The sequence below is a fragment of the Poecile atricapillus genome, chromosome 3 (assembly GCF_030490865.1).
Source record: "Poecile atricapillus isolate bPoeAtr1 chromosome 3, bPoeAtr1.hap1, whole genome shotgun sequence".
In the NCBI taxonomy this organism is placed as follows: domain Eukaryota; kingdom Metazoa; phylum Chordata; class Aves; order Passeriformes; family Paridae; genus Poecile; species Poecile atricapillus.
The window spans coordinates 23,671,322-23,684,812 of NC_081251.1; the positions used below are offsets into that span (position 1 = coordinate 23,671,322).

The 13,491-nt window shown below is 37.5% G+C and overlaps 2 protein-coding genes across 3 annotated transcripts in view; one reads left to right on the forward strand and one right to left on the reverse strand.

The window, feature by feature from the left end:
• ANGPT2 (angiopoietin 2) overlaps positions 1-7,709 on the reverse strand; it is a 42,020-nt gene extending 34,311 nt beyond the window's left edge. Inside the window, exon 1 of one of the 2 annotated variants that reach the window (XM_058835527.1) lies at positions 7,155-7,709. In XM_058835527.1, coding sequence (XP_058691510.1) covers positions 7,155-7,439 — 285 coding nt within the window. In that variant the 5' untranslated portion in view covers positions 7,440-7,709. The remainder of the gene's footprint in view (positions 1-7,154) is intronic. The other variant, XM_058835529.1, reaches the window with a different exon arrangement.
• Positions 1-13,491, forward strand: part of MCPH1 (microcephalin 1) — a 126,241-nt gene that overhangs the window by 83,474 nt on the left and 29,276 nt on the right. The window lies entirely within an intron of this gene.

Genomic DNA, 13,491 nt, shown 5'->3' on the forward strand with positions numbered 1-13,491 from the left:
ACAGCTTCTGTGAATAGTAAACTCTGTAAAGAATACTAGATTCCCATCCACATTATTAACAGAGAGAGAAGTTAACAGAGAGAGGGTTGCATATTCTCTCAGCCTTCTCATTTTAGTAGTAAGACCTTTATATAACTTTAGTAGACTCCTGGAAGATAGCTAAACTGATAAAGCTTCATACAGGCAGTATAAAGACAGCAGAAAAATTCCTGTAGCTTCCCACTCTCTCTTCAGACTAAGCCATAATGGGCTGGAAGTTGGAAAGAGACTAGATAGATCTCATTTAATCACACAAATTGCAGGATACATTTGCTGAGCTTTGTAAACATCATCTTAATTTTAGGGTTAACCTGTTCCACAAACAGATAAAAACTAACAGATTTTCAGTAATTACTTGGAACACAGTAAGAATTTTTTTAAAAAAAAAGCTTTAAAGGAGTAGTAATGTTTTTTTCTAGGCAGCTTAAGAACTGACACAGTGAGTGTTTGCAGAACTATCTAGGTGTGGGATTTTTTTTATACAAAATGTAGATCTGGATTTTGTAACTTGAAGAATTCTTCAACATCTCCTCTGAGCCTGGTTTACTTGGAATATAAATCAGGTTCACCAAAACATAATTCTCTTATTGTCACTAGAGAATAAATAAAACTATTTTCTCCTCTGCCCCATTTTCTAAAAATATCTCTGGTCAAGAAAATGAAATGACCACAGTATTTTCAGTTGTAAAACACTTTTTAACTTACTGTGTGCATTAGGTTATTTGGTTTAATGCTGTATGTGCCATATCTTTAAAGCGTTTCCAGGTATTAAATTACTGTGCTATACTTTTTCCTCCCCAAATACTTTGCCTTTTTAAATTATATAGTATTCCTATTATTTTCCCATCTCTAGTTTATATTTGGCTAGTCTGAGAAATTCAAATAATAAAATGGCAGATAAAACCAGCAGTGCTTATTTCTGAAAAAATCTTATTCAGTGCCATAGAAATTCTCCTTTTCTTGAAGGATCTAGTGATACAGTCTACTAACACATTGTTTTCATTGTTACTACCAGTGAGATATTTCCTAGGGCACATTTGGAGTACCAAAATATTTTCTGTGTGTGACATTCTTGTTTCAGGTACATGATTTTTTTTTTTTTCCCCAGAGCTATCTTCTCCATTTTCCCTTATGCAGTCTGTACAAGCATCCTTAAGGCTCCCATTAATATCTTAACACATTAACTACATGCAAGAACCACTTTTCTCTGAAGTACAACCTGCATCTCCAGTTCCAGGAACTTGGGGGGGGGGGTGTTGGGTTTTTGTTTGTTTTGTTTTTTTAGTTTTGGTTGGGTTTTTTTTTTGTTGTTGTTGGTTGTTTTTGTTGTGTTTTTTCAGTTTTGGTTTGTGTTTTGGGGGGTGGCGTTTACAGTAAGAGTAGTTACACACTGGAACAGGCTGTCTTGAGAAGTTGTGGACGCCCCATCCCTGGAAGTGTTTAAGGTGTGGCTGGATAGGGCCATGAGCAACTTGATCTGGAAGATGGCCCTGCCCACAGCAGAGGGGTTGGAACTATATGATCTCTGAAAATTCCTTCCAAACCAAACCAGTCTGGGATTCAGTGATTCTGTCAGGATGTGGGAATAGGAAGACACCAAAATCTTATGGAAAAGCAATCAATCCTGATTTGACTATTGTACTCAAGCTGGTTTTTAACAAGTGGGAAGCATAATGTTTATCTATATGTTCATATAATATTTGCAGTCTAATCCACAGTTGTACCTTCCACCTATTGTCTCTGTATTTTCAGGCCTACAAACTTCAGTGCTAAATTCTGTCAGGATGAGAGCCATGTAGCATGCTAGCTTTTATAAGTTCTTCAGCAATGCTGAAAATCAGCCTCTTCAAGGGGGATTTCTGTTAAGTTTTCCATTCCTCTATTTGTCTCCTTCAGAATGAAAAGGCTGATCCAACTTATTTTAGGAGGCTAATTAATACAGACTGAAGCACCTGATGAAACTCTGGGTTTGCAAAGTTCCAGATCCAAGAGTGGATCCAAGTGTCTCTGTTGTAGACACTAATGTAAGATGTAAGACCATGTATTCTAAATCAGTTGGCAACACCTTGCCTGTCTAGCCCTACAACAATAGTAACAGTAGGGGAAGACCATCTTACTTTGCCCCCACCCTGGCTTTCAGCCAAACCTGTGTAGAAGCCCATGAAATGAGATGCAGCAGGAGGTTCTTGCATTAAAGTATGTAAAAAGTTATTAAAGAAATAATGGTTAACTAAGCTGCTTAGTGCTGTAAATCAAAGAATATGGTATATTTTCAAAAGCAAACACTGTTTTCTACTACTGAGTGTTGCAGTATTAAGCAGTAAAGGTGCTAGTAGTGATACTTTGAAGGTCAGAAATGGGTCTAACCCATTGTTGTGGTCTCTAGGTAACTTCCCTTCTAAGCAATACATATATGATAGCTTAGGAATCAAGCAAATTATATTGTTTTACTTGGTAAATTTGAGGTGAGATGTATATTGTTGAATTTTTTTATAATTGATAACAAAAAAAAAGCAGTAACAATAATTGTTTGTAAAAGAAACATCATCCTCAGCTTCAGTCTCTCTGACAAACTATCAAAGATATTCTAATATATAAAATTTAACAGCATAATCTTTAAGTGGGTATGCAAATAAAAAGAACTGGAAACTGGCAAGTCAAGAATCTCCAAGTTAATTTCCTATATGTACACTTGAAGAAAGAAAAGAAAATTAAAAAGAAAAGAAAGAAAAAAATGAAATTAAGCTTGCTGTCACTAATTGACAGAGAAAATCTCCCATTTTGCTGCTTGGATCAATCAAAGATGACAAGTTTATGGTCACGTTGATAACAAAGCAAGCACAGGAAAATATATATTGAACGCTAGCATGAGACTGGTTCTGTAAAACAAGCCTCTATTTATCCCATTTTTTACTGATTTTCACCGTGGAGAAGGTGAATTCTCTATTTCAATTTTGTCTTGTAGATCTGTACAAGAACATGTCATCTTCCTTGTTGATTTTGTACAATTTCATACCTGTATCACCAATTTATTATTTGAGGTATGATGCAGAAATGGTTTTTACAACATAGTTTTCAAACATATGCAATAGCATCATTTCAAATCCTGTCACTGAAATTTACCTACAGGAAATACAACAATAAACTGCATAATTATATCATCCAGAGTAGTGTGGAAACTTTATCTGGTAACATACTAATCTGAAAGTAAGAAAGTATTTTCTTTTAAGTCCTGCCAGTTATCATTTGCTTAGCAAATAATCGTTGATAGACAGAAACAAGCAGTTTTCACAATAAGTAAAAACAGATGCATTACTTAAGAAAGGAATGTAGGAGTCAGAGTCAGAATCATCTCTTGGGTACTTCAAAATCCAACATTGTTCAATATATTTTTCCTTATCCATTGTGTGCAGACGGCTTTGGATGGCAGAATGTCAAAGTATCTTTTTGTATTTGACAAATGACATTCAGTAGAGCAATAATTATGACCTTTTAGGGTATCAAGACAAGGGAAAATGAATCTCAGTTAAGCATATCCAAAGATACTGCATTTCTATCAGCAGTGCATTCCCCTCCTAGTCTGCTGGGATGGATCAGGATGAAGTTCTGGCTTTGGGTTTACATAGCAACTCCTGATACAGACTTTCACTTGCTAGTCTTTTGATATGCTGATAAACTACAAATAAATTATCAGTATTCCAGATGCTATCATCAATTTGATCATACATTGTTTTCAGCTGTTGGTAACAGGAAAGACTAAGAAAATATGACTTTTTGGTTTTTTTTACACTGTTGCTGTGGACAGTCATATCTCCTGAGTCATAGGATCCAGTCAATATATTAAGAAGTAAATTCAAGTCAACATTCAGTTATTTCAATGTTTTAACATCAGAAAAAATTGCAGTTCCTTGAGTACAGGTGCTGTGATTCAAATAGTAAAGCTGCCATTTATTCAGATAGAAATAGTTAAATTGTTGAACCTAAGGGATTTCCTGTCTTTTAGGAATATCTGGAAACCTGGTGTTTTTATATAAAAGTTCAAACTGTAATAACCAACATATATGTCTATATTTAAAATTTCCAGTCTTGTATCTCAGCTGCATACCAACCTGCTATCAAGTTAATTAAAAATTTTATTATTGAGAGCTTTATTCTCCCTGCTCACACACACATTAGAAAAAAAATCTTACACTTCAGTATACAAATTGATCCCAAGATAGGAAAAGTCAAAGAGGAAAGTTCATTTCAGGTATATTGCAGCACAGCTGATCTAGGGTTTTGGCCTTTGCTTCAAAGTATCACTTACTGGCTTACTGCTAAACTGTGGATTAAGTGGAATAGTGGTTTATTCTAGCTTGTCATCTGAATGCTTAAACATAATCTGCTTTTCAAAAGACATTCTCCAGTTTTATGTATGGCACATACAGTAGAGGTAGAATGCATTATTGAAGTTCAGATTGAAAAAAAAGTGTTTTCGTGAAGAAGCAATTTGTATTAACTGTAGAAAAAAGTCTTTTGCTTCCTATGCAGGAGCAGATCAGAAAAGAATTGACATATCTAACTCATTTTCTTCTCATTGTGTTTGTCCATTAAGCAGATGAAGCTCACACTTCCCATGCTGTTCCATTCATACAGCCCAGTGTTCATTCAGAAACAGAACGTTTCCTTTAGTTGATGGATTAAAGGCAGGAGAGGGGGAGGTGTGTAAAAATGTTTGGGCATGTGCAATATTTCAAGAACAATGTTTAACAGTTAATTCACACTAGAAGTTTACAATGTATATTTTACACAACTTCAAAACAAACAGGTTCTGCCTCTTAAATGAACAAAAATAACTTAAAGAGAAAGACCCAAAGAATGTTTTTGTGTAATTGCTGAGAAGCTAAATGTCAGGTTATTTTTAATAGCAAATCTTATATTACACTTTCAGTACACTAAAAAAATTAAGCAAATACAATTTTTTCACCCCATCTTGACTGACCTTGCACTATATTTTGGGAGGTTGAAATATGAACCCAAGAATGTGTATTAGTGACCTTACAAAAAGAGCAAGTAAACTCTGTAAGCAGCTTTAAGGGTTATTGTTTGCTTTTTATCTTCACTTGCAGGCCAGGTGTCTCTAGCAAAGTAAATCTGAGGAAAAGCTACTTTTTGTTGGAGGCTCTTTGTGAACAAAACAGATGACATAGAGAGCAGGTGTTAAAATAGTGAAAAAGGCAAACAACAGTTATTTTACAGGATGTTTAGCTGTGGAAGAGCTAGGGAAAAAAAAACAAAAAAAACACAAAAAACCCCAGGCTATTCTAAAGCATCTTATTTAGAAGCCTTTGCTCAAATACAAGAAACATTTCTCTGTCTTGTAAATCAGAATCTATATTTTGATCCCCCAAAGAATGATTAGACATTCTTATCCTATTCTTCTTGGCACTGAGTTCCCAGGGACTGACAGGAAAAAGCATAGTTTTTACTAAATAAGGATGCTTACTGGTTTTTATTTACCTGATGCCACTTATGATACTGTGTTTGTCTACTTAAGTGCCATTTAGGACTGAAGTGTTGTGTGATTTACTATTTAATGTTAGGAAATTGCTGAGCAGCTGGGTAGATTAGACTATTCTACTTTGTGTGGTTTTCATCCTACATTGTACATCTGTTAATTTTGGTCTTAGCAATACAATAGTGAGCATTGTAAATGAATAAGTAGAAAGGTAAGTAAGTGGAGGAAAGCAAGTTTGCCTGTTTAAAAAAACAAAAACTACTCAACTGGTATTACTTGTGTCTCCAAATGAAGCATCGTAAACCTATGAAGAGGGATTTAAGAATTCCACACTGGAGCCTTCAAGTGTATGCATTTTGGATTTAAGCTTCAAGGCTCATTTTCAGGTTGATGAAAACCCCGTGCTGTTTGTTTGGAATGTGAATTTTAACACTTAAAATTTTGCCAGCAGGTTTCATTTGCTGTATCACAGAAGTTCCGTAATTTTGTGACCGATTAGAGTGTGAGCCCTAATGCAAAATTATTTTATAACAACACATGAAATGGCTATTCTTTGTAAAAAACTGAATTCTCTCCATTTGCACCACATATTTCTTTTGCTATGAAGAAACCATTATGGCATCACTAGAACACTTATTTGGAAATACAGTGCCAAGTCCTTAAAATACTTATTGCTTAGAAGATAGACATCTTGGTACAAAACATAAATGCTCATAAATTTACTATGCAATTAGACTATACTATCCCACTTTTCCAGGTATTAGTGAAATAAAGGCTTTTTAAGTCAAAATCAGTTGAACTGCATAGTATTTTGAATCAAATTAATTTCTATAAAAATGTGAAATAGTGATCAGGTTTATTATCCAGTAATAATAAGAATATATGCTGCAGATTTTTTTTTCCCTGCTCTTTCAGGTACAAATGTTGCCACTTTGGCAATGACCATGTCATTTTCCCTTAGTTCCAATGGAATTGCATTAAAGGAAGCTCTGTGGTATCTGTAACACCTTTTCCAGACTATTTTTCCCTTGAATCTTGTACATTTCACTGAAAATATTACAGGATGCAAAGGATATCTGCTAAAGAATTTTCTTAAAATTCTATCACTTCACAAGGCTAATTTCACTGCAAGTCTGACTTGCAGTCTTTGCTGGAACTACAGTTCTTTATCAGTGGGGTTTAATAGGTTAATTTCAAGCTTTGAAATCACATTTTCGGTAACACTTTTCAGGCATGCCTTAGATAAAGGTACATTCTATATTCTTTAATATAGATCTAAAACAGCCCTTGACAGTTAATTATAAATTAGTAGCCGCTTCTCTCATGTCAGAAACTTCAGACATGCCCACAGTCCATCTGTGTATGTAACTTGTCCAAACCACTCAAATGTAATGACAAACTTTAAAGCACAATCTCTGCAGAACTGTGCAGTTCATTATTCTTTTCTAGTTAATATTATGTTTCCAGACTTCAAAACAACTTTTTGATTGAAAGGTAATTCAGAAATTTAGCTTAGGCAATGCACTGTGAATTTAGGCATTGTTCAAGAAAAAAATAAATTACACTGAAAGAGATAACAAGATGTTAAATTTCTGGGAGAGAAAGTATATTACCCTACCTTCATTAGCCACTGAGTGTTGTTTTCCATGATGTTCTCAAGTAGCTGCAGTCTTTGAACCGAATCATCATAGTCCAGAGGTGCATCCCTTTGCACCGCGTTGGACACGTACGGAGTCGAGGAGCGGCAGTTGTCCGCCTCAGGCAGAAGGAAGGTGTAGCTGCACGACCCGTGCTGAACCTGGTACTGCTTCTTGCCTATCGTCTCCATGCTCTTACTGAAGGAGTTGTATCCTGAAGCTAAGAATATGCCGCAGCCCAAAAAGAAGCAGGCGGCCAGCTGCATTTTAATCCCTGCGGTAACTCGGCGGACCTAGAGAGCCTGGATGCGCTGGCCGGAGCCCGGCCCTAGCTAACCTGCGGCGCAGCCGAGCGCTCCGCTGCCATGTGCCGTCAGGGGAGGGCTGGGCTTGCCTGCCTGCCCCGGGCGGGCCGGGGAGGTGCGGCCGCTCCCGCCGTGCCCGCAGCTGTCAGGCGCGGGAAGCAGCTGCGGCCGCCCCGCCTGGCCCGGCCCGGCCCGCTGCCTTCCTGCGCCGAGCCCCCGCCGCCTCACACCCGAGCCCCTCGCCGCCCTGCCCTTATAACAGGACTTGAGAAGAGCAGCACACGTGTGGAGCGGAGCCGCTCCTCCCTCCCGGGCTCGCCAGGGCCGGGGGCAGCGCACAGCGACTGGCGGGAGCGGGGCGGCGAGAGGAAACCCCAGGGAGGAGCCGGCAGCGGCAGGACCCCTGCGAATTCCTGCAGCGCGGCTCTAATTAAGAGTTTCCTAGACAGAGCAGTCAGTTCCGATCGCCTCCAACTATGCTAGTAAATTATTTGCGATGGTAATACTTTTTAAGCTCCTTACCCCCGACCACCCCCTCAAAACACACACACACACACACACACACACACACACACACACACACACACACACACACGTGTCCCTGGGCTTGTTTGATCTTAATTTATTTTCTTTAAAATGTGCTGAAGCAAGATGTAATTTAGTTGGTGTTTAATACATTGTGGAATGACAGGGAAAGACACTGTCCCATGCGTACAAATGCAGGCTTGGGTACGTCCTTGCAAAGAGAACGCGAGGGGCAGTAATTAGAGGTTTTCAGTTGAACGCAGAATTTGTATTTTACTGACTCTCTGAGATGAACATTAAGGCATGTTTTTCAAGAGTTAAGCGTTTACAAGAGTTTTATTTATTATTTTAAAGGTTTGGTTTTTTTTTTTTTTCTGTATGACATGGCTAACTTTGGAAGTGCTAATGTTAATAAAAGAGTTAGAAATCACAAGTCAGCTGGAACTGGAAGGGGAAAAACCATCCAGAGGCAGTGGCAGTAAGACATGGCTCAGGAAGTGGCATGGCTGAATAGGAATTACCCTGTTAGCTCTCCCTAGCCCAATTCTTTGCCCTTGGGAGTGGGAAATACCCATAAAAGGGGAGGGAAATTCTAATAAAGTATTTGAAATCTATATGTAAGAGTAAAAAGGGCTACTTCCCAATTCCCATGGTCTCTCTCTGCAATGGTCAGTCATCTTGAAAAAGCGGAAAATTACTAGCCAATTTAGCAGATCCTGGGAAAGAGTCCATTCCACTGAAACTTTGGATAAGTTTACCTCTCTGTGCAAGAAGAAATTGTCTTCTTGAAACCAGCATGATACTGACTCCTGAAGACAAACTGCCTGAGATTTTGGCTAGGTCTGGATCCGGAAACTACAGATTTTTCTTAATTAAAATAAACTAAGGGAATGCTGTGCTAGTGAAACTAACATGAATTGCTGACCAAAGTTTCTCATATTCAAGGAAAATCCCAGCATGTCTCAGGATCTCTTAAGACAGACTCTTACATAACTTGCTTTATCTCATATAGTGTATTAATATGGCTTTACTTTTTTATGTCATGGAAGGGGTTGTCAAAAATAGTTGTAGCAGCTTCAATACATGTCTTAGATTGTTGGAAGCTGCTGATATTTCTTAACATATTTACCTTTGGATAGGAAAATCTCTAGAATTCAATTCTGGTGAATTCCAGAAAGATTCTGATTATATTTGGACTGTGATGAATGAAACCAATTTGTCAGATTTTTTTTCTGTGGAGTATTTGTATACCACTGTATACCACTGTTCATCCTTCCAGCCAGAGGAAACAGAGGAATATGTTTGGAATGGTCAAGATTATTTGCAACAAAATGTATGTATTTAGAGGGTTTGGTATATGAAGTATGCATTTTCCATCCCTTCAATTTTGTGTTGCAATAGCCAAGCAGAAATGTGACAGCTACTTATATTGATAACAAAGTTTCAAACTTGTTGTAGACCGATTTCAAATTTTCAATTAATTGAAGTCTTTGAAAGAATGTTTAATTCCATGTGGGTAACAGTCTTTGCAAGATACTTGACCAACCTACTATTATCCAATGAAGACAAAATGTGCATTAGATTAATGCACTAGACTGTCTGAAGCATTTCTATCTAACCAGACATTCCAACTGAGTATTTTCTGTTATTTGGGTACTTTAATGAATATGCTAAGTTGAATGAGATTTCCCATTGCTTGTCCTTAAATCGGTCTGTTCCCTATTTTCTTTGCACAGCTAGCCTGAAAAAAAATGAAGGGCCATATCTTAATAGTCCTTCTTTTCGCCACCACGTGCGTACTCAATAGAGTAGTGCAGAAAATTAGAGTGATCCAGCCCTGGAAATATCTATCTCTTAATGAGGAAGAACTGGAGGATAATCTTTATTTTTCTGATTATCTTTTCATGGATTTTTTTTTAAATTCTTTAGTTATATTAAATGAAAATATGAGAGTGAGCAGTGTAGTCTTTTAGAAGTTTTCTTTTTCATTATTAGAGCTCTACTCAAGGGACTGAATATATATAAAAGACAAGATTTAGGGGAGAATCTGCTGAGAATTCATTAAATAGGATCTCCTTGAGAGGCTTGATTAAATCAGTAGTTTCTGAATGGCTATAAAGCTTGCCATCTTTATGCCACCCTAGTGAGTCACATCACCATTGTAATCTGTGAGCTCGGTTTTGCTGGGTTTTGGAGGAGACGTGAGTGTCTCTAAAGGTTTGAACTGGAGTCTGTTTTCCTTTATGAAAGGCAGAAGCATGACCCTGGGAGGCCTTTGTGCTGTAATGAGGCCAGGAGCAAAACTGAATTTGGAGACTGCCTAGGAAGCCTTGCTGTATCCTGGGCCTCCACTAGGGAGAACTGTAGTTGTAGGAATACTGGAAAGAGAAACGAGTTCACCTTTTATTGCGTTTTAAGCTGGGCTTGGTTTTTGTGTCTTGGTTTTTTTGTTGTTGTGAATGAATGAGTAAATGGCCAGTTGCTATGGCAGCTGTCTGCAGTTCAGGGAAAAGCTACAGAAAGCCCAGGTATTATGCTGAGAAGTGACAACAAACTCCTAATGCGAGACTCTTACCAGCACAGCAGGTACCACCAGTTAGCTTCTACTCACTGTGCTTCTCATCTAGGTCTTGGAGTAACACCCTGAGGTGCACCATGGTAATGTTTTCCCCAATGTTTCATAGATAATCCTGGGCTATAGGGACAGTAACTAAAATACCCCCTCACACACATAACAGTGAGAGGGTTTTGCTGTTTCCCCATCTGGGTCCAATGGACTCATATTGCTTTAATGAGGTGCTCTTTCCCACTGCCCAGGAAAGTTAGTGATTGTTCACCTTGCCAACGAAATAAATATACATCCCTTTAACCCTTCACTGCAGCTCAGTGCCGTATTTGGTGCATCTTTTGGAGCAGTCGATTGTGATCCTTCACCCTTTCTATCCCTTTGGGATGTGCTTTCCCAGCTGTGGAAGAGGAAGTGGTCTTCTCTGCCTCTCCAGAGAGTCAGAGCCAGTCAGAGTTCGGGGGAAAGAAAGTAGTAACAGCTAAATTAAGAAAAGTGGTGTGAAAAGTAAGGCAAGTTAAATCCATTTTTGTCCTTGAAATCTGAGGAAGCAAGATGCCTGAATGCAGTCTTTTTACTGAGACTTAGAGGCATTTTAACAAGTCTGCTTGAAAGAGAGGGCTTATTCTGAAAACCAAATGACTGAGAAGATCTGTCCCATTAGTTATGAGAACTACCATTTCTTTGTTAGACATCCTGAAGTAGGGAGGAATTTAAATAATTTGGCATGGAGTCTTATAAATGTCAGAAACTGAGTAAAAAGTTATAATTCAGACTAGTCACATCCTCTCAGTATTTCTTTCATGTTCGTTGTTCTCTTCATCTTTCATTTCTTTTGTCGATATGGAGTGTTGTATTTACATTCATGATACGTTTTTCTTGTAAACTAAAATATAGTTTCAACCTGTGAGTTCCTGCTTGCTTTAGAGCTGAGTGTATATAGTATATGCCATAAAATACCAAATAGTGGATCTGTATATTTAAAGTACAAATTAGATCTTTCCCTTTTTAGAAAGAAGATACCCACTCTACAGAACTCACCTTATAAGCAGAGATGAAATGTGTATTTTGTCAAAACTAAACATTTAGAACATTTTGCCAGATGTGTGCAGGCAACTTCCTTTCCTGGGAAACAGTAAATTCCCTTACTCAGCCAATTGTGGGTTTCTTCCATACAGCATATGACTAGGCTGTGTTGAGAGAGACACCTGAATTCTACTAACATTATCTTTCCAATTATCATTTTACTTACAGCTACACAGCTTCTGTTTGACAGGCAGATACAGAGATCTTGTGAGATCTCTGATAGAAAAGGAAGTATGTAAACTTATGTAATATAAGAAAATGTTGACTTGGCTTTAGTCTGGTATCTGCAAACTTTGCCACCTAAAACTTTCAAGAAGTTGATTTAGTAGATAAATTCTCATTTCAGCAGTTTACTCATTTTAGGAAGGGAAAACTACATCATAAAATATGTGCAAACTAAAGGCAAAACCATGTAAACAAGCAGGTTTTGGTGCTGCGTTCTTACAGGGATATTTGATTTATATATATAAATGAAAATGTTGTAAAGTAACATCAAAATCAAATCTGAGATGAAAAATCATCTGCAACATGGGATAAATTTATAAAGTATTTTATATATTCCTGGTATTTACATTCCGCTCATTTTGACACTCAGTGTTAAGTTCCCACCTTTGGTTCCTGGTACTTTAATACTAGTTTATGATAGTTCTATTTGCTGTCTTCAAAATATTTTCCTTCACTGTAACTAGTTTAGCATTTTTCTCATGAACAAATGTCAACGAGGACAAGACTCATGAACTTGTAACTTAAAAAACAGGGAACAGGATCTAGGACCCTATTGGATTTTTAGGCTGCTGAAAATATTGTCTGGTTTTAGATCTTATGCTCTTTTTCAGAGGGAGGAGTAATAGGTTATTACATTTTCCTATAAGCCAAACAATTTCTTTTCATTCAGACCCATAGTTCAGATTTCTAGCCCTTTAAAATTAATATCTATCATTCCTACTTTCCCCAGCTTTTACTCATTATCTTTTTTATTCCATCTGAGCTTCTGCACCAGTCTCTCATGACTTCTTTAACGAACTCTCAGGATTCCACTCACTTTCTCAGCTGAAGCTTATTTCTGATCACTCAGAACATCTGGTGTAACATCTTGTGAATTCATAATCATCTTTACGTTCCATCTCTGATGTTCTATCACGTCTCCTTTGAGTACCCTTCCTTACAAGGGAGGGCATTTGCTCAATAGTTCTCATATTGTACTCTGCTGAAGGGACAAGAGGTCAATAATCTGATCCACTGAAAATTTCAGTTACTGCTCTGTCTTGGTGACTCAGTCTGGTTTTTTCCCATCTTGCCTTGTAACATCCAATCCATCATTTCAGTACACAGTATTTTTCCTAGATGTCACAGCACTAGTGGAAGCAATGCAGCCAAAACTAGACTTTGTGTATTCCCTCTGAAATTCTTTCATGCTCCCTTTTTCTCTTTAATAATTGACCCTGCCGCCATCCTTCAATGCATTTAAATCTATAATCTGCAAGTTATGTTTCTTTTATTTCTTTGATGTTTTATTCTCTCCCTTTTTTGATGCTATGCTTCCATTAATGTGTCTAAAATCCCTATCTTGGTCCTTGTCATCAATATACTGAATTTTGTAACATAATCTGTCTAGCTTGTCCGTAATATTTGAAATGTGACTTGCTTATGAAGCTTACTATATTAGTTCTGCCTCAGTAAATTACATTCAACTTTGCTGTCATAAGGATGATTAAACAATCATCAGAGCTTCACACAAGTAGATTATATATTTAATTGCTTTGAATTTGGAAGGTTTAAATTCAGCATCTCTCCTACCAATATGTCAGCTTCATTGCTTTCTTTGTAGCCACTGTC